The sequence below is a fragment of the Mirounga leonina genome, unplaced genomic scaffold (genome assembly GCF_011800145.1).
Source record: "Mirounga leonina isolate KUSES-001 unplaced genomic scaffold, KU_Mleo_1.0 Mir_129, whole genome shotgun sequence".
Classification (NCBI taxonomy): Eukaryota; Metazoa; Chordata; class Mammalia; order Carnivora; family Phocidae; genus Mirounga; species Mirounga leonina.
In genome coordinates this window covers 47,280,776-47,301,954 of record NW_023270323.1, presented here as the reverse complement: position 1 = coordinate 47,301,954, position 21,179 = coordinate 47,280,776, and the positions used below count along the sequence as shown (strand labels likewise).

Here is a 21,179-nt window from a genome sequence, read left to right as displayed (position 1 = left end):
TTATTTTATTTTATTTTATTTTATTTTATTTTATTTTATTTTATTTTTTAAAGGTTTTATTTATTTATTTGACAGAGAGACACAGCGAGAGAGGGAACACAAGCAGGGGGAGTAGGAGAGGGAGAAGCAGGCTCCCCACAGAGCAGGGAGCCCAACACGGGACTCGATCCCAGGACCCTGGGATCATGACCTGAGCTGAAGGCAGTCGCTTAACCAACTGAGCCACCCAGGCGCCCAGCCAGAGTAATTTTAAAAAGTGTTTTAATCAAATCACAGCTCTTCCCTGCTCAAAACTCTTTTCGGGGGCTTTGAGCAGCACTGAGAATAAGTTACAAGTCCTTATTATTGTCTGTAAGGCTATTAGCTGCCTCTCTGCCGTCATCTGGTTGCCCTGTTACCCTTACTAGCTCCATTTCAGCCATACTTGCTGCTTTTTTCACCAGCAACTCCATGCTCCCATCTACCTGTAGGCCTTGAACCTGCATTTCTCTGCCTGGAATGCTTTTCCCATGGCAATGAGCATTCCTCACAACCTCCTTCATTCTCTGATTATGTGTTACTGGTTATGTGTCACTTCTTTGGTGAAACCTTTTTAATATAAAATATCTCAAGTAGCCATCCATTCTTTGCCACTTTTTATCCACTTTTGCTCTATTTTTTGTCATAGCTCTTATATCATATGTTCTGTTGTTTATTATCTGTCTTGTCTACTGGATGGTGCCATGAATTCAGAGACCACATCTCCAGGGTCTAGAATAATATCAGGCACAGAATATGTGCTCTGTGAATAATTGTTGAATGACTTAATCTACTCAGGAACACAGGGGCAAGACATACAAGTATTAATGACAGTTCTGAGTAAATTACATGAATAATTTTCATGTGCTCTCATATGCATAATCTCATTTAATCCTTACTTAAGATCAGTGCTATCATGTTCCCTATTTTAGAGGTGAGGAAAGAGCTATAGTACAGAGATATACCTTCCCCACATCACATAGAGAATTAGTGGTGAAAGCAGGATTTAAGCCCAGATCTTTTGATTATAAATCCTGTCTATTTCATGTATGAGAGACAGTAAGTGCTTTGGGAGTTGGAGAGAAATTTAGTTTACCAAGAGATATGGGCCCTTGTGGGTGCTTTGTGGAAATTTTAGAGTCTTTATATCTGGAGATTTGAACATGGGATTGGACATACGTAAATAAAGAGTGAAGGGATTCTGGATGTTGTAAATGGCATGAGCAAATGCAAAGAGGCATGGATGTGTGTGGTGAATTCACACAATGAATCATACACATATAGCATGTTCCTTGATCAGCAGTCTAAGGAGTAGGGCTTGAGCTCCAGGCAGTAGGAAACATTTGGAAATATTTAAATCAAGACTGCCATAGCAGACAGGTATTCCAAAGATCCCCCAGCTTGATCAGCAGTGCAAAGAGGAGGGAGAGAAGGGGAACCAAGGGGTGTAAGCACGAGCAAGGGCCTAGGTTGGAAGGACTTGCTCTGAAAGAAAGAGGCAATTCTCAAAGGTAGAAAAAAAAGGTTAGAGAAGATTCTGGTAGCTCCCAAGATTTTGGAGAATGATCTTTTTTGTGTCTGACGATGCCAAACTTATCAAAACAAGACATTCTTTTAAGAATATAGGTAGAAGATTAATCAAGTCTGGGGGTTGGGGTTTCAAGTTGTTAGTAGAAATCTTTAAAAAGTCATCATGAGAAAAATAACAAATTATAGAACAGCCACAGTTAGATCTTAACTCAGACTGAGAAGCATGTTTTGAGTTCCTATCATATGTTAGATCTAACTTTTTTTCTTTTTTTTAAGATTTTATTTATTTATTTGAGAGAGAGCAAGAGAGAGAGTATGAGCAGGGTGAGGGCAGAGGCAGAGGGAGAAGCAGACTCCCGCTGAGCAGGGAGCCCGATGCAGGACTCCATCCCAGGACCCTGGGATCATGACCTGAGCTGAAGGCAGACGCTTAACCGACTGAGCCACCCAGGTGCCCCATAGATCTAACTTCTTAATAAGAAAATATTTCTGTATTTTTTTGTTTTGCTTTTTAGACTGTGCTTATCACATTGTGGTAAAGTTACTATGCATCGTGACTTTAGGCAAGGTGAAGTTTTATTTTAGAAGCTGACTCACTTTGAACTGGTTTTTAATAAATGTTCTAGGATGGTGGAAAGATCTGGGTGGAAGAGTGCTTAATATTTCAAAGCGAGCACTTGAAAATCTATTTCTGCTTCTTAGTAATAGGATCGCTGAAGTTCCAGAATTATTTTCCAATTGGTTCACTGGTTCTTGGAGGCCCTGCTATCCCAGGTCTGTGGAACTGGAGAGGATTTTGATGTGATTGCTTTTGCACCTGGCATTTGATGAAAATTGTTTTGGGGAATTACTTAGTCATATATCTAAGAAATATCTAGTGTTTATCCTCTTAGAGATTGGATTTAATGGCCAAATGACTTGATTTGACCCTATGCGTGGCTCAGAGCTACTTAATTATTAAAATTCCTGACTGCTGAGTTCCTCAATTAAATTGCAAATTTAAATAAAACATGTGTGTTCTGTATCTCTATTTTGAAGCCGTCTGTGATCTACTTTTATGACTTGATTCCAGCACTGTGCTTGTGTTCTTGGAGCTTCCTTTGACTCTACACACATCCCTCCTTTCTCCTTGCCCATCTGAGCTCATCCCCACTTTTCAGAAGACCTCTTTAATAGCCCCTTCTCACTTGCCTTGTTTCACTTCTCTGAACATTTATACGCAAGTACACTTGTAATTTTTCTTTCCTTAATGTCACCCTAAACTGGATGCCGTGTACTTTTTTTTTTACTTCCTTTATGGTTTAAAATATTCTGCAAAGAGAAAGCAAGTCTGTGGGTACAACATGCTCCATTAGTCCACCATTTTTTTTTTTCCAAGAGAAGCAATAAAAACCCTTTGTCGTTTAAATATTAGCACTTCTGATTTTTAAATTTGGTGGTTTATTCACATTTTTTAAAAACCAATGACCAGTGGATGCCGTATGATAAAGGCCAAACAACCTATGTGAGGGCCTGTTCAGTCCCCCAGGCTAGGAGTTAGCCAGCTCTGTAGAAAGCCAGAGTTCCCTAAGCTTCCACACACCAGAGAATGTTCACAAAAAGAGGTCTTAGTCAGACAGATTGGGAAATGCTAGGTTATTGCCCACTGGAGGATGTCTGCACACATTAGCCTGTTCCTAGCTCTGAGAAGCTCAAAGTTGAAAAAAAAAATACATTTTTAAAAAACACAGCATTCCCCAAACTTACTTGACCATGGAGCCTTTTTTCCACATCGCGTGTCTTAACATCCTGTGGAGCGAGGATTCTGTGGGACCCCAGGAAATGCTTCTATAAGTATTTCCTTTCTTGGGTAGGCCAGAGAGTCAATGTGAAGGCCAATCCCCGTGAAATAATAACTTAATGCCCCTAAAGACATGATGTGAAGAACAAGTATTATCTTGGCATTTTAACTCCACCCAGTGCCATACAATGCCAACTCAGTAAATTCTGGTGAATAGATTTCTGAAGGACCTGCCAGTCCCAAGAGTGGGAGAGGAAATGTGTGCACTGTTCGCGGTCTGTTCTTTGAGATGTTGGGTCTGTTCCTTTGTTTTTCATCAGGTTTGTCATTGTGTGCAATGGCATATCCCGGTCCCATCACTGCCGGCATGCTGCATAATGGATGAGGCTAAAGAGATGGAGGCAGCAGGTGTTCTAGCAATTAAAAAAAAAAGAGGAAGAAAGAACAGAGCTGTTGATTGTTGCCAACAGCATTAGTCCTCCCTCCTTCCTTCTACAAACAGCAGCTCTCTGTGTCAATCAGCGGGGAATAGCAACTGGTCTGCTTTGCTAGTTCTTATTACCTCCTAGTGTGGTCAAGGCTCTTGCTTGCAGAGTTTGTGTCCTTATGTCAGAGGTGAGATGAGTTTTTCCCTCGTCTTCTAAAAGGTTATTACAACCTGGTAAATGTTCACAAACTTATTTAATTAAAAATTTTATTGCTGTGGGGCACCTGGGTGGCTCAGTGCGTTAAACGTCTGCCTACAGCTCAGGTCATGATCCCAGAATCCTGGGATTGAGCCCCGCATCGGGCTCCCTGCTCAGCGGGGAGTCTGCTTCTCTGCTTCTCCCTCTCCCTCTCCCTCTGCTGCTCCCCCCACTCATGCTTGCTCTCTCTTTCTCTCAAATAAATAAATAAAATCTTTAAAAAACATTTTTTTTTATTGCTGTATGCTAGAATGGATCCAGGAACAATGACTAGCTTAGCTATTATTCTTGGCTCTCCTATGAAAGGAAGAGGCAGAAATACATCTTCAAATTTAGGACAAGAGAGGGTACAAACTTTCGAGGACCTGATCTCTTTTCTACAACTCAGAAACATTTACTGCAGGAGAACGAAAGTAAAATCCTTATATTTGATTTTAAATGCCTGCAAAAGGCCTGTTCTTTGGATTATTGTTACTGCTCCCATTTTCAAGAATTTCGTGGAGACCTTTTGCTTTGCTTGCCTGTAGCCAGAAAACTGGAAACAGGTATCTGAAAGGATAATAGATTTATATCATCATCATAGTTGTGTGTTCTATAAGATGTTGATTATTTTCATACGGGAGTATATGCAAGTTTAGAAGCATTTAAATTTTCATATAGTCCTGTGCTTTGTTTTCGATTATTATTTGATAAATTCTCCAATATCATGGGTATTTAGAAGTGGTGATACATTTAAAATATTGTATTTAACTGTTAGCCTCATAATGTCTGTGTAATACAGATCGCAAGTGTGCAGGGGTATGTTGGAGCCAGCTTATTAAGAGGCTCAGGAGAGAAGATTGTGCGTATCCGCCCCTCACCGTGTTCAGTGATGTCAGGCTGAGCTTGAACTCAGCAGTGCTGGGAATTTTTACACCATGGAGATTGGCAAGTGCTACATATCAGGGCTCCCCCCGCACCATGAAAACCAATCATTAAACCTTTAGCAAAATGCTCTTGGTTCTAGGCCCTCTCGGAGGACATCTTGATTATAAAACGTTTTTAAAATTTAATCAAGGACCTCTTAAAACATAGCACTAGTTCTAACAATAGCAGTTACCTTTTTTTAAATTTTATTTTATTGTGTTATGTTAATCCCCATACATTACATCATTAGTTTTTGATGTAGTGTTCCATGATTCATTGTTTGTGTAGAACACCCAGTGCTCCATGCAGAACGTGCCCTCTTTAATACCCATCACTGGGCTTACCCATCCCCCTCCCCCCTCCCCTCTAGAACCCTCAGTCTGTTTCTCAGAGCCCATAGTCTCTCATGGTTCGTCTCCCACTCCAATTTCCACCACTTCATTTTTCCCTTCCTGCTATCTTCTTCTTCTTCTTTTTTTAAACATATAATGTATTATTTGTTTCAGAGGTACAGATCTGTGGCTCATCAGTCTTACACAATTCACAGCGCTCACCATAGCACGTCCCCTCCCCAATGTCCATCACCCAGCCACCCCATCCCTCCCACCCCACCCCCCAACTCCAGCAACCTTCCGTTTGTTTCCTGAGATTAAGAGTCTCTTACAGTTTGTCTCCCTGTCTGGTTTCATCTTATTAACAGAGTTACCTTTTAAAACTTTTCTCATGTCTTCTCCCCAGTGTTTTGGTTACTGGTTTTCAAGATGATGTGTGGGCAGAAGTTCCCATTGCTGGTTTTGTTGTGTTTTTGGTAAATCTAGCTCTCACCTATTGGGTTTATAAGGAATAGTCTTCTTGTGTTTTCTTTAATTGCCCTGCAGTAATCCTGTGTTACACTGTTTTCTTACAGTTCTTTGTTAACAGCCTGAAGACTGTTAACAGGGACTCCTTCCTTGTTGATGTGCCCGTTATTTGTGCAGGAGGATGTAAGGAGAGCTAAATACACAGCCTGAGCAACGCTCACTCCCCTTGAAGCCAAGACAGCTGCTGCTTCCTCAGTCTGGGGCAGTCATTATACTGCTGTGTCATCATGCCCAGTGATGAACGGCATTTTAGTGGGCTGGGATTTCCACCTGCTGTCTTCATCACAAACCAGCCAAAAGAACAGGTTTCCTGCCATAATACGTTATTTGTAAGTTTAAAGAACCAGAGGAAGATAGATAGGGAAATATTTTGTTGTAGAAATGCCTAATGGTCTTAAATGAGGCATCTTGTCTTCCTTCTCATCCCCTCCATTCCCCATTAATGGATATTTATTTTTCCTTCCATAGGGGGTCAAGTTGTATATAGGATTATTTCAGTTTGGATTCTTTGGATATTTGTGATGATTCTTTGCATACGGAGATAAAAATCCAGTACATCATAGGCTTGTTATGATTTTACCCCCATGGTATTGAGCGAACGTATAATAAATGCACAGACATTTTGACATTTTTCTGGATTTGGGGGTTTATTTTCCTATTCCACAGTGTAAGGAAAAGGCACACTGAAGAGAGAAGAAGGTGGCATAGATAGTGGGAAGTCAGAGATTTATTTACAACTCAACTGATAATAGGGGAAGGAATCGCAGGGACACGGACGTATTTAGGCAACATAGCATACTGCGTTAGGAACATGGGTCAGGAGCCAGACTGCCCAGCTTCGAGTCCTGACTCTGCCCCTTATTAGCTATATGAAATTGGGCAAATTACTTACTGGTCTGCACTTCAGTTTCTTTATCTGGACAGCAGGGATAAAAATAGTACTTCTAGGGCACCTGGGTGGCTCAGTCGGTTAAGCGACTGCCTTCGGCTCAGGTCATGATTCTGGAGTCCCTGGATCGAGTCCCACATCGGGCTTCCTGCTTGGCGGGGAGTCTGCTTCTCCCTCTGACCCTTCCCCCTCTCATGTGCTCTCTCTCTCAAATAAATAAATAAAATCTTAAAAAAAAAATTGTACTTCTATCTGATAGCGCCTTGAGCCATTTTGTGTAAACTCAAAAAGACCTCTCAGGGTGGACTGTCTGAGCTTGGGTACAGACAGTGGCTTTGTGTGGATTGGGAAAACATGACTCTTCTTGTAGACGAATTGGTATGGTTTGACAAAGAGAGCCCAGGCTGGCTCTTAGTCTCAACCTGTCTCCTCAGCTAGGCACCCTTGTTCAGTGTACAACCTGTGTCATCAGCCCCGACAACGTGACTACCACACTGGGCAGCTGAGGCATAAAGGAGTCAGTTTTGGTTCTGTAAAAGGTGCTGTTTCTATTATCAAAATTTCAAGGTGGGAGGCTAGGGTGGAGGAGGATTCAGAAGGCCTCTAGATCCGTGTAGGGCTATCTTAGAGAAGGGAGGTGATTTGCTAGAAGCTGTTGCTTATTGGCAGAACTGTGGCTAGAACCCAGTTGTCTTGACTTTTGGCCTCCTACGAATGCTGAGTAGGTGTCGCTAGACGACTGTGTGATTCAAACAAAAGTACCATTTGATAGAAGATGAAGGTGAGGGGCACTATGGCCTTTCCCAGCACCAAGTGCCTGCCCAGAGCCATTCACATGGCAAACTCACAGATGATATGTCTTATTTTCCAAAGCCAAACAGTACATTGGTTCCTTTGTCTGATATCTAAATATTTGTTTTAAAATATACTATGTAGAGGGCATGTATAGATCCCAGCCACCGTTTTTTTTTATTATGTTCAGTTAGCCAGAATATAGTACATTGTAAGTTTTTGATGTAGTGTTCAATGATTCATTAGTTGCCTATAACACCCGGTGCTCATCACAACACGTGCCCTCCTTAATACCCACCAGCCACCATTTTAATAGAGGATTCGAGGAATATTATTATATGGAGGTGTCCTTCTGTTGCATTTGAATGAAAAACCTTTGAAAAGTGGTATCTTTCCATTCCAGACTTTTTTGAGTAAAACCAAATGGAAAAATGGTTTCATTACTAAAGAGAAAAAGGAAAATGAGGTTGAGTCACGATGGAGGTTGGCCTATATATTCCCAGTCCTCCCTTTAAAATCTTCTAAGTTGTAAAATATAACACAGTTCCAGAAAACCACATGAAACAAACACTTAGTTTGAGTTTAGTTAATTATTGAAGGTGAACAGTCTTGGAATCACTGTGTCAAGAAGTAGATCCAAATCCAGGAGCAGAATTCACCACCTTGGAAACCCTTCTTGGGCCCCCTCCCAGTGAGAATTCTTTCCCTCCTCCTTCTCATTTTCTTTTGATCACTTCCTTGCTTTTCTTCATAGTTGTGTTGCCCAAATCATACTAACTTTGTAAAGGATAGGCTATGTGATCATCCTATCTGTGTAATGAGCATTTCATCATTTTTAAGTATAATCAACATACAATGATATATTCGTTTCAAGTGTACAACATGGATTTGATGTTTTTATATGTTACTCACGATAAGTGTGCCATCTGTCACCATACAACAGTATGACAGTATTATTGACTGTATTCCCTATGCTGTGCTTTTCATCTCCATGACTTACTTATTTTATAACTAAGAGTTTGTACCCCTTAATCCCCTTTATTTATTTCACCCATCTCCCCTATCCCCCTCCCCCCCCCCCCCCCCGCCCCAGCAACCCTTAGTTTGTTCTCTATTTAAGAGTCTGGGTTTTTCTTGTTTGTTTGTTTGTAGTTCCCTTGTTCTGTTTTTTATATTCCACATATAAGTGAAATCATATGGTATTTGTCTTTCTGTGTCTGGCTTCTTTCACTTAGCACAATGCCCTCTAGGTCCATCCATGTTGTCACAAATGGCAAGATCTCATTCTTTTTCACCACGTTTTATTTTCGTTTGGTAATCTAATAACTTGTTTGGGTGAATTCTAGTAGTTTTCTAACTTGACTTGGATGCCTTTTTAAATGCCAAATACCGGTGAAATACAACAGTTTTGTGGTTACTTTGGATTCTTGGCTAAAAATTATTCAGTCATTAGAATCTCCAGTGGTGAAATCGACCAGTTCTTCACACAACTCTACAACTGCCATAGGACTGTGTGTACTTGGCCGGGACCCTCTAGTTCCAGTTCTTTGCCCCAAATCAGGAAGCCAAGGGGCTTGACCTCCCTTTCCTTCCCATCCTCAGTGCTAATGTCATGTTGACTTGATGGCTGGCAAGTGCCATTTATGTGTAGTGAGCAGGTGAGAGAGAGTGGGTTGAATATAAATGAAATGACCAGTAGTAAACTGGTAAGTGCCCGATAGTGAACTGTCATCAGTGAAAACAGATAAGAGAAACTGCTCCAGGATAAATGAATGAATGAATGAATGAATGAATGAATGAGAAGGCACTGGTCAGGTTGTTGACCTGAGTACTCTGCAGACACTGCTTAATGACTTTCGGTCCTAGCCCCAGGCAACAGTTTATTATGAATATTTTGAAACATTGAAAGAAAGAAAGAAAGAAAGAAAGAAAGGAAGGAAGGAAGGAAGGAAGGCAGGCAGGCAGGGAGGGAGGGAGGGAGGGAGGGAGGGAGGAAGGAAGGAAGGAAGGAGGAAGGAGGGAGGAAGGAAGGGAGATAGATTAGTTCAAAGAAACCCATGTACACCACACCTAGTTTCAGTAATTGCAAACATTATCTGCATTTACTTCTTACACACACACCCCCCAAGTATTTTTTCAACCATTTCAAAATACATTGCAGGCAACAGACCTCTTTCCCTCTAAATACTTTAGCGTGCATCTCCAAGTTCTGCTATGTAACCAGCATGCTGCTGTCAGTCTTAATAAAGTGAAGTAATGCCCTAGTATTATCAAATGACCAGTATGTATGCAGATTTTCCCAGTTGTGCCCAAAATGTCTTATAAAGTTTCATTTAAACTAGGGTTTCCGTAAAGAGCAAACAATGCAATTGTCTCTTAAGTCTCTCATTTTATAAATAGCAACCCTCCCCTTTTCTTCATGACATTGGCTTTTTGAAGGTCAATTTTCTTATGAGATGTGTCATATTCTGGACTTGCACAATTGTTTCCTCATGGTCTCATTTAACCCAGACACTGCATGTAGGAGGTTAGCACATTGACTTCCCTGTGTGGTTTTGTACCCAGCACCTACAAACCCAGATCCATCTGGCTAATGTGCCTCAGCTACAGTCTTTCTCCTGAGCACTATTTCCGAAAAAAAAATTGCAACCACCTGGTTTAGACACTGAAGTTGTGGATTTTTTCCCCCTCCTTGGATATATGGCTTGGGGGAAAAAGTAATAGAACTTCCAAGCAGTATTAAATATCCTACTAGATGGTTTCCACTTAGGATTTGTAACCTCTCCAAACCTCATAAAACAGGCTCCTGTTTTAAAGACGCAGGAACAGGCTTGGAGAAATGAAGCCATTTGTCCAGTGCCACATAACCCCTGAGTGTCAGACCTGAAATTTGGACCCAGATTTGCCTAATTCAGAGGTTTTATACTTCAGTGTGCTGAGGACCGGATGACAGTTCCATACACTGATTTGCCAAAATTAGCCTGAACTCAAATATTTATTTAAGGAACAAAACATGACACCCAGGTAAAAATAACACCATGGCTGAAGCATCTCTCTGCTCCTTGCAATGGAGACAACACACATAACCCAGAAGCACTCCACTAGCCCACTTTCTTTCTGGACTCTTCTTTCTCTTTGCTCTCAAATCAATCACTAACACTTGATGTTGTGTTAAAGCTCACTTTGAGTGTTGTCTGTCTTTGCAGCTTCTGTTCTGTGTCTTCGTAAGGCCGGGACAACTTGAGGATGTGCAAACACAGTTCCTGCTAACCCCACTCACATGTTCCTGGACTGACCATTTTCCATGCCTACAGCGTACAATGGGTAGATCAGAGGATTTAATGCTCCCAGGGTGCTTTTGAGTGTTGCCTGGATTCTTAATTAGATCTCTCTCTGTTTTTTTTTAGTGGAGTCTGTCAATCTGTGGCTATAAACAGCCGCCTTCTGGTTTTCTGATGACATGATGAAAATATAAATGGATTCTGCAGATTGCATTTTATTATCTTCAATATTAAGCACTTAGATCTAGTGCTGGAGAGGATCATGGTCTGATCATGTTGATTAAATCATCCCAGGCCTGGACTTCTGTGCTGTTTCTTTGCCAACCCAAACTGAATGGATAGAAGAAGCAATTGTTATTAGAGAGAGTATAGTGGTGTAAATGCTGCAAGAAGACGTGCCTTCCGAAGGCAGTGCGGTGGGGCAGTGAAGCCTGGATTCTAGTCGCATCCTTGCTGATAGCCAGCTGCGTGACCTGGAGCAAGTCACTTAATGGGCAGGACATTATTTGTCTCATCTGTGACATGAAGGGGTTGTGGTTATGACTTGGACTTATTTTGGTGTCGTGAGAAGGGACGCAGGATGACTCGATGGCGACATTGCTGGATGCTGCATGGGAGGTGGTCTGGGGAGGGGCCACGGCAGGAGCAGAGAGGGCAGGGGGTCAGCTGCTACTGTCATCTCGCCGAGAGGCAGCCGAGACTCAGGCTAGTTTGGTGCTGCAGAGACAGGGGGAAAAGAACAGGTCTAGACTGCATTTGGAGGGACAAACCTTGCTCTTCTCATTGCTCTCGGGTCAGGGGACCCATGTCACCAATTTTGTTTTGATCTTGGTAAGTGTGAAATGTGCATTAGGTAACTAAGCGGAGATGTCAAGGAAGAAGCTGGATATTTGATTCTGGACTTCCGGGGAGACAGGTCAGGGCCACCAATGATAATGTGTGAGTTAGCACATGCCAGGTAGTTAGAGATATTTAAAGGTGGGAATATTTAAACTTATAAAAATGCCTGAGTTATTGTATGTGACATGTTTGAAGGCATGGGACTGCCCAGGGGAGGGGAGTGTGTGGCTAGAGAGAGGCCAAAAGCAAAGCGAGGAAAGGAGAAAACAGCCATGTTGCACAGGTAGGCAATGACTGAGGAAGACATATGTACGGCAACGGTGAAGAGCTATTTACCGAATGAGGTAGGAGGAAAAGCAGGGGTGTCTGGCCGTGGGGGGCGGCCTACAAGATGCAAGTGGTCCAGGCAGGGGGGAGTGATTGACTCTCAAGCTACTGAGACCTTGATGCCCATCAGCTGAGGTGTCTCTGTGGATCAGACAATGTGGTGATAAGATAATTCAAGGGGAGAACCAGGAAAGCGTGGCATCATCCACGGTCAGGCAGGAAAGACCTGTAAAGAGTATTGGAAAGAGAGAAATCAATAATGGGATCTAATTCTAGTATTATTGCCAGTGTCGACGATGAGATTTATTGAACTCTGGCGGTGGCTCAGGCACTGTGGGAAGGGTGTGGCAAACACTGATTCATTGACTCTTGATGCAAACCTTGGGGATAGGTACAAGTATCATTTTGTACCTAGGGAGGCTGAGGGTTGATAGACGTTCATTAATCTACTTATAATTTAGCTTGTGCTTGTGGAGCTCAGAGTCAGACTCATGGGTCTCAACTCAACCCTGTAAGAATTTTCAGGGAATTAAAAGTGGATAGCTTGGAGGCCCCTGAGCTATGATGATTAAGGGCAATGGGTGCTAGATACTCATTCAGGGAGTTTGGACTGTGAAAGGAAGGAGAAAAACAGGATAGTTAAAGGGGCTGGTTTGAATTAGGGTTCTTAGGAAAAGAGGGATTGCATGCTACCAGCAGGGAGATGAAGACTGCTGTGGGCCAAGGGGTAAGGTAAGGACCCGGGGGTGGGAAGGAATGGCATTGAGAGCCTTGACGGAGGAAAGAGAAAGTGTATTTCTTCCTTTTGAGGAAAGGATGAAAAGATAGGGGTAGAAACCATATACAGAGGAATGTGTATGGGGTTAGGGGCAGTGGTCCTAAAGGTTTGGCCAGACAGTTTCCATCACACTATGATTCCAAAAGCGAGGTCATTGTATATCAGTGGGGATGGTAGAGTCCTCGAGGAAGTAATTGAGAGCAACAAGCAAAATGTCATTTTGGGACTGTCTCTTTAGGAATGAAGAATTAGTGGGGAATGGGGAGAATGATTGCCAAAGAACCGCTCCCTTGCCCCCATCTTCTGGGGTATCTTTTTGTTTTAGGATCAAGGTCAACCCATAGCTCTGACACACAGATCCTTTACTTCTGGGCCATGCCCACCCTGGCACCTCATGCCCTCTCACCCTCTCCCTCTCCACCTGCCTCCTTGCTGTGCTCAGCCCTTAGAACTTTTCCTCTTTGCTCAAAGAAACCTTTGTGCAGGTCTTTGTCTTGGGCAGAGAGAGTTCATTCTTTTGCTCCGATGCTGCACAGTATCGTGCTTAGGAATAAGAACTCTGCAGTCACACTACTTGGGGTTCAATCCTGGCTCTACTATTTGTTAGCTTTGTCTCCTTCAGCACCTTACCGAACCTCTCTGTGTCTAGGTTTCCTTGACTTTACAGTGGAACTAATAATAATAATAGGATCCACCTCACTAGGTTTTTATGAGGATTAAATAAAACAATATTTGGATTTGGCAAGCTTTTAGAACGGAGAGGACATATGGTAGTTGGTATATGAATGTGAACTGTTAACATGCAACTGTTCCTTCAGTCATGCAATTTGTGTTAATTGCTCTTGTAGATCTGTGTCCATATTTCTCTTCCAACATCTATTGTACCGTTTGATCTTTCCCCCCTGGATTGTGGATTCTTCCTGGGTAGGGTACAGATTTTATTATTTTGGTCTCACATGCACACCTATGACATTGCCTGGCACGAAATGGGTATTCAGTAGATGATTGATTGGTTGATTGCTGATTCTATTTCAGATGAGTATGATTTATGATTGTTTATGAAGAGTTTCCATAGAAACTTGATTTGATTTTTCTAGCAACCCCACGAAGAAGACAGAAGTAGCAATGGATTTATTTCCCAGTAAATGTGAAAAATAAGAGCAATTCTGTTCTGCTTTATTTTACAGTTTAAGTGTAAAAATATGCAGAAATGTCCTTTTATTAAATAAGTCAAATATGATCAGAAGAGAAGGGAGTATAATGAGCCACAAATAATCTTCTTCAGTGAATTTTAAAGAGGTATTATTTTTCATTTACTGTTTATAGGAGGAAATCACAACCTTCTGAAAGCTTACCTTTTTTTTTTTATTCAACAGATATTTATTGAGTATCTACTGTGAGCCAAGTACTTTTCTAGGCACAGAGTATACAACAGTGAAGAAAACAAGTAAAATTTCCCACTCTCACGTTACTGGGTGGAGTTGGGCAATAAACAAAATAAAAATGTAATATGAAGTGTACTTATTTTTGTACAATTTAGAGAAAATATCTATGTCTTTCAGAAGTTAAGTCAAAATATATTAAATTCTATATTTTTTTCAGTTGCTTGAACCCAGGGACCATCATTTTGTCAGGTAATAGAATCTCCTCTCTTAAGATCATTATAATAGGGTTTCCAACATTTATTTAAAATCCTCTTTAGCCCTGCAGTTTATTGGTGGACTGCAGTTTGTCCGCCAGATTGCTTTAAAAAAACAACAACTGATGAATGAAAATGTTTCTGAAATACAGTTTGTATAAATGATAATGAATAGGCTGAGAGACTGATTCTTGGCAGTCTTTGACTATTCATGGCAATTACTTAATAACAGTGGTAACAAAGTAATTAGCAAAGTGTAGCATTTTGATATAATGTGTTACATTATAAACACATTGTGAAAATATTACCATAAATTTGTGTGGTTTTTTTATTAGACTTTTTTTTCAATTCTCCATATTTCAGTTATTTGAATGGTTTAGAGCAGTGCCATTGACATGAACAGACTCAGAAACATAATTACCTTTTAGTTCATTGAGAAGGAAATCAAATACAGGTGAGCTTACTTAATTACTTGCATAAAAATAGTGTGATGACACATTGTGATGTCCTTTTGCCTCTGCTTTTGGTTTAATTGCTAAAGTAGGTGAAAGTGTTTCTTTTCCTTTAAAACTATCAATGTTCTGGTAAGTTATCCATTCTTGAGTATTTTAATCTGACACAGCATATCCCTCCATTGCTGTAAATAACAAATATTTTAGATAGTAATGAAAGTGAATTAAACCTGAACCATAAAGCAAGGAAAGAAATCTGATATTGGGCTTTACTGAATGACACACAAGGCATGGTTGCTGACATAGCTACCACTGTAAGTTCTGAGGATCTCTTCGAATGGGGAGATATGCGCAAGTTCATTATGGCCACTCTTGAAATCGTGGTGTCCAACGGCTTGGTCAGTATGTTCCTATTAGTTTTTTGTTTGTTGCTTGCTTGCTTGCTTGTTTTTCTGGTGAATGCCTTTAAGGAAGGGTAGAAACTTTGGCTTTTACTATGAGTGAGATGGGGAGGTTTTGGGGGATTTTAAGTGGAATGTGGCACGATCTAACTTTATGAGATTACCCTGGCTGCTCTTTTGAGAATAGAGGGAAGGGAGGCAAGGGTGGAGCAGTGAGGCGAGTTAAGAGACTTATCCAGGTATAAGATGATGGTGGCTTGGAGTAGGTGGTAGAATGAGAAGTAGTTGGATTTTGGCTAAGTTCTGAAGGGAAAGTCAACAGAATTTCTTAGTGGGCGTGACTGGGTGTGAGAGATATGGATCAAGTATCACAAAGCTGAATAGCTGCAAGGATGGAGTTACAAGAATTAATTGATCAGATGGGTGAGGACCAGCAGGGTGTGGAGAGCAGGATTTGGGGGAAATGATAAAGTGTTCTTAACATTTCAAGCTGCTCTTCCACTGCTAGCCCTGGCCACTGCTAGCCCTGGATGCTCCCGAACCTGGGCTCTCTCCCCACCCATTCCACTCCCAGGTCCCCATATCAGGCTCTCTTTAAGAGTTTTATTAGATCTTCCCATCCTGCTCAGTGTCCTTGGAGGGTCATCAGGAGCTCATGGTTTGGCTAGCACCTTGTCTGCAAGGTTACTGAGAGTCCTTAGTTGGGATCCAGGTGGGAAGGTTAGTGAAGAGTTTGGGCGGCTATTGTTCACTTCCCCTGCTCATGGACTGTTGGTAATGGTGGTTGATTCTTGGCAGCCATATTGTTTTTTTAATAGCAATGGCTTATGCTGTCATGAAGGGAACAGTAATTAACAGACTTTAGAGTTGAAATATACAATGTGTGACAGTATAAACACATCATAAAAATGTTGTTGAGACAGGACATCCAGAATCCTGATTCCAGTGGATGGTCCTCCTTTTCTGATTCCGAACTGTTGGCTTGCTTTCTATGCTAGATCAGGGCTTTGTGAAATTTACTTTGCATATGAATCACATGGGGATCTTTTTGGATGCTCGTTCTGATTAAGTAGATCTTGTAGAGTGTAGGAGGAAGACTGATAGTCTGTATTTCTAACACTAATTTCAGGTGAAATTCTGCTGCTATTAGTCTAAGGACCTAACTCTTCAGTGGCATGGTCCTTGTTGAATTTCTGGAGTCTGTTCAACTGTCGACCCTCTTAACCAAGATCTAGACACCTCTATGCTAAATAACTTGGGCTTGGAAGAAAGGATGGCATTAGGGCCAGTGGAGAGCAGTGAGAAGGCTATGCTGGGACCTAATGGGCACAGGAGCAGGGAAGAAAGCAGAGTAAGAACAGAGGCAGAAATGAGCACCTTCTTCCATTTGCATGGTGCCTGTTCCCATCTCCATAACTGGCAGTCTAGGAAATTGAATTTAATCATACTACGCCTTGGAGGATGTTAATTAGTAGGCTGACTTGGGACTGTTAAATCTACTCGAAATTTTTTACTGGCTATGCGTCACATACAATATAATTTTAAATAGTACATGAGTTTTTTTTTTAAAGATTTTATTTATTTATTTGACAGAGACAGAGATAGCGAGAGCAGGAACACAAGCAGCGGGAGTGGGAGAGGGAGAATCAGGCTTCCCCCAAGGAGGGAGCCCGATGTGGGACTCGATCCCAGGACCCTGGGATCATGACCTGAGCCAAAGGCAGATGCTTAACGACTGAGCCACCCAGGCACCCAATAGTACATGAGTATTTTAAGTAGTCGGTGGACCACCAATATTTTTTTATAACCTTAATAGTCCTGTTAACTTCTGTTTATGGTATGAATTTGGTTATCTGCTTTCCTCTCAGTCTGTGAGCCTTCTGCATGCAGTGATCATGTCTCATTTGTATTTTGGTCTCTAGGCCCTGCCCATCATCATGGCTCAATAAATGGAGAGGGGCCTGGGTTATCTTGGCCAGAGATTCTGTAATAGACCCAACTCTCTTGGGTCTCAATGTTAGTACCATTGGTGCTAGAACATAATAATTTTAACAAAAATATAAAGACCTGGGGGGAAAATGTTTTCAGAATCTTCTAATCACTTCTTGGTGAATAAAGGTTAGTTTTATAGATAATATTAGTGGTGCTTTGAGAATATAAGTTAGGACTAATAGATTCAGGAAAGAAAATGCTAAATTGTTTAAAGTCTGCATTTAAAATCTTAGCTTTTTAAAGGAGATCTTTCCTAATTTCTTTATTTTAGGAAAAAAGCTAGATATTTGCAAACTGTAAATACAAACTACTTTTTATCCTTTTTCTCACCTTCCCTTAAGTAAGAATGAGAAGATATTAACAAAGGACTATTTTTCTTCCTTTCTCTTCCTTCATTTCTTTCTTTCTTTCAGGAAAGTTTTAGGAAAATAGAGAAGATTTAAAGAAGAAGATAAAAATCACACCTGCTTCCCACCATGAAGAGATGGTCATATTTTCTGTGTGTGTGTATGCATGTGTGTACATGTATCTGTATCTGTCCATTTTGTAAAATTTTTGTCTGGTTTTGGAATCAGGGTAACACTGGCCTGATAGAATGAATTGGGAAGTATGCTTTCCTCTTCAATTGTCTAGAATAGTTTGTGTAGAATTGCATTATTTCTTCCTTATATATTTGTTGTAATTTACCAGATAAACCTTCTGGGACTGACATTTTCTTTTGGGAAAGTTACCCATTTCTTTGTTGAATGAACTTGGGTTGTTTGTGTCAAGAAATTTATCCAGTTCATTTAAGTTGGTAAATATATTGAGATGAATTTATTTATAATATTCCCTGTTATCATTTTAATGTCTATAAAATCTGTAATGTCATCTCTGTCATTCCTGATGTTGGTAATTTGTGTCTTTCTTTTTTGTCTAAAAACCAAAGGTTGTCTGTCTTATTAGCTAAAAATTTATCAACCTGGCTAAATGTTTCCCAGTTTTATTGGTCTCAAGTAAATAGCTTTTGATTTCATTGATTTTTCTCTATTGCGCTTTGGTTTTCTATTTGATTTGATTTCAACTGATATAGTTTTCCCCCTTTTTTTCTACTTGATTTGGGCTTAATTTGCTTAAAGAAGAAAGAAAATTCATTGATTTGAGATTTTCTTTTCTGATATAGGTGTTTTGTGCTATACATTTCCCCAAAATACTGATTCAGTGTCTTTCCATACGTTTTTACATAGCCATATTCTTTCACTACAAAATATATTCTAATTTCTTTTTATTTCTTCTTTGATCAGTGGGTTGTTTTTTACATTGTGTTACTTAGTTTAAAATTATTTGGAGATTTTTTCCCAGAGATGTTTCTGTTGTTAATTTCTAATTTAATTCCATTGTGGTCAGATGGCATGCTTTTTTTGTGAATTGAATTCTTTTAAGTTTATAAATAAAATGACTTTCTCTTGTTTACTGACACAGAAGTTGTTCTATCTCAATACATGTTCATTGTGAACTTAAGAAGAAAAAAATACGTATTCTGCCCTTGTAGGGTGAAGTATTGTTGAAATATAAGTTAAGTCAATTTGGTTGACAGTGTTGTTCAAGTCTTCTATATCCTTATTGATTTTTTGTTTGCTTGTTCTGTAAGTTATGGGAGAGAGATAATATATTTCTGACTCTAGTTTTGAATTTGTCTATTTCTACTTGCAGATCTGTTTTGGCTTTTGTATTTTGAAGTTTTTATTACATATAAAAATGTTTAGGATTTTTTGATCTTCCTGATTAGCTAAACCCTTTGTCATAATGAAATGACTTTCTCTGTCCTTGGTATTCTTTGTTCTAAAAGTTTCTTTGTTTGATATTAATACCCAGTTTTTAAAAATTAACATTAGCATATTATTATCTTATTCCTTTCTTCCATTTTTAACCTACTTCTTTTTTTTTTTTTTTTTAAGATTTTATTTGTGTATTTGACAGAGAGAGACACAGTGAGAGAAAGAACACAAGCAGGGGGAGTGGGAGAGGGAGAAGCAGGCTTCCTGCTGAGCAGGGAGCCTGATGCGGACCCTGAGATCATGACCTGAGCCTAAGGCAGACGCTCAATGACTGAGCCACCCAGGCGCCCCTAACCTACTTCTATCTTTATATTTAAAGTGCATTTCTCCTAGGCAGCACATTGTTCAGTCTTGCTTTTTTTCCATTATGACAATCTCTGTCTTTTAATTGGGGATGTTTAGGCCATTTATATTTAATGCACTTATAGATATGCTTAGGTTTAAGTCTACGGTATTGTTATTTACTTTTTATTTATTTCATCTATTCTGTATTCTCTTTTCCTCTTTCTTCTTTTTGCCTTTTTTAATTGTTAAGAGTATTTTGGGGGCTCCTGGGTGGCTGAGTTGTTAAGCGTCTGCATTCGGCTCAGGTCATGATCGCAGGGTCCTGGGATCAAGCCCTGTGTTGGGCTCCCTGCTCTGCAGGAAGCCTGCTTCTCCCTCTCCCACTCCCCCTGCTTGTGTTCCCTCTCTCGCTGTCTTTCTCTCTGCCAAATAAATAAATAAGATCTTTAAAAAAAGAGTATTTTTTATGATTCCATTTTATCTCCCTTCTAAACTTGTTAACTATAACTTATTTTGCTACTTTAGAGGTTGCTTTAGGGTTTTATAGTATGCATATTTATCTGGCATACCGCAGATAGTCAATATACTTATTGAATGAACCAATGAGTGCCCTGGTGCCTAGGTCAAAGGGCTGCTGAGAGCCAGAGGTATCAAGAATCAGTCCTGTGCTATTAGTCATGCTTTTCCAGATTTTATTTTCCTCTTTCACACCAAGTTATTATGGATATTGGCTCTAGTATTCCTGTCTTGATGTTTGTCTTTTGAGGTTAGGTGTCTGTACATACCCACATCTGTCCCCTTAATGTTTTAACAGATAGATACTTTATCCTTAGGTGGAGCCTTCTGCAGGCTTTTTTGAACGTGTGTGTGTGTTGAGGCTGTGACCTTGACCTACCGTGGCCAAGCCCCAAAAGTAACTTCCTTATCAGGAAGAACAGACACTTTTTGAGCTATTGGGTAGGAAAAAGCTTCAAAATAATGGTCTAAATTTAAGATTAGCTGATCTCAGCAAACTACACAAGGAAAGGAAATTCAGACCTAACAGATTTTCCCCATTCTTGGAATGCCGCCAATTATTTGAAGGCTCTAAAATGTTAAAAAAAAAAAATCATTGATCTTCCTGATTAAAAAAGAAAAATTTATGCTTTCTCTCTCTCTCTCTCTCTTTTTTTCCCCAGCAAGTAACGGGCAGAAGTTTTGGTGATAAAGATTTTCGGACAGGATTAGAAAATGGAATCCTTCTCTGCGAGTAAGTATAGCCTATTATTCAGTTGGTTTTAGTCAAGAAAAATCATTAATGCCATTCAGTTCATCTGTAAAAATTTGTATTTCATTTCGAATTTATTCACAGTTTGATTCTGAAATTTTTAAAAATCACTGGGCTAGGCAGTACACATAAGTAGGTGAGGGAGTTTTAGTGTATAGTAGGGAGTGGTGGGGACTGTGACAATTTCTAATTAGATAAAGAAGTATCTGGTAACTGCTGCTCAGCTCCAGCCAACATTTACAGTGTAGGAATCTGGGCCCCAGGTAATGGGAAGGATGTGGACCCAACTGTAGTAAAAGTAGCAGCTTTTCTCCCCCTTTCCCCCAAAACAAAAGCAGTTTGTGCCAAATGAAAGCAATGCATCTACTTACTTACAACATCTTAAAACATGACAGGTGATACGCCTCACTGGGCTTGCTCCCTGATGTATTTTGGATATATTCAGTTTATGCTAATGGCAAATTTCAAACATGAACAATAACTGCAATGCTTAGTTTTTATGTTTTGAACCCAGATTTTGTCATAAAGTACTGCTGTGATGATGGATTCAAGAGCTTTCTGTGAAGTGGTTCTAGACACAAAATAAGCGAGCACCTTAACACTTACAGGTGGATGAACATATCCTTTAAGATCTCAAAT

General features: G+C 40.2%; 1 protein-coding gene across 1 annotated transcript in view; it reads left to right on the top strand.

Annotated features, from left to right (window-relative positions):
- The window catches only part of LIMCH1 (LIM and calponin homology domains 1), a 324,230-nt gene that overhangs the window by 104,814 nt on the left and 198,237 nt on the right, over positions 1–21,179 (top strand). The window contains exon 2 of the mRNA XM_035005588.1: positions 20,452–20,522. Within this exon, the coding sequence (XP_034861479.1) occupies positions 20,452–20,522 (71 nt within the window). The remainder of the gene's footprint in view (positions 1–20,451; positions 20,523–21,179) is intronic.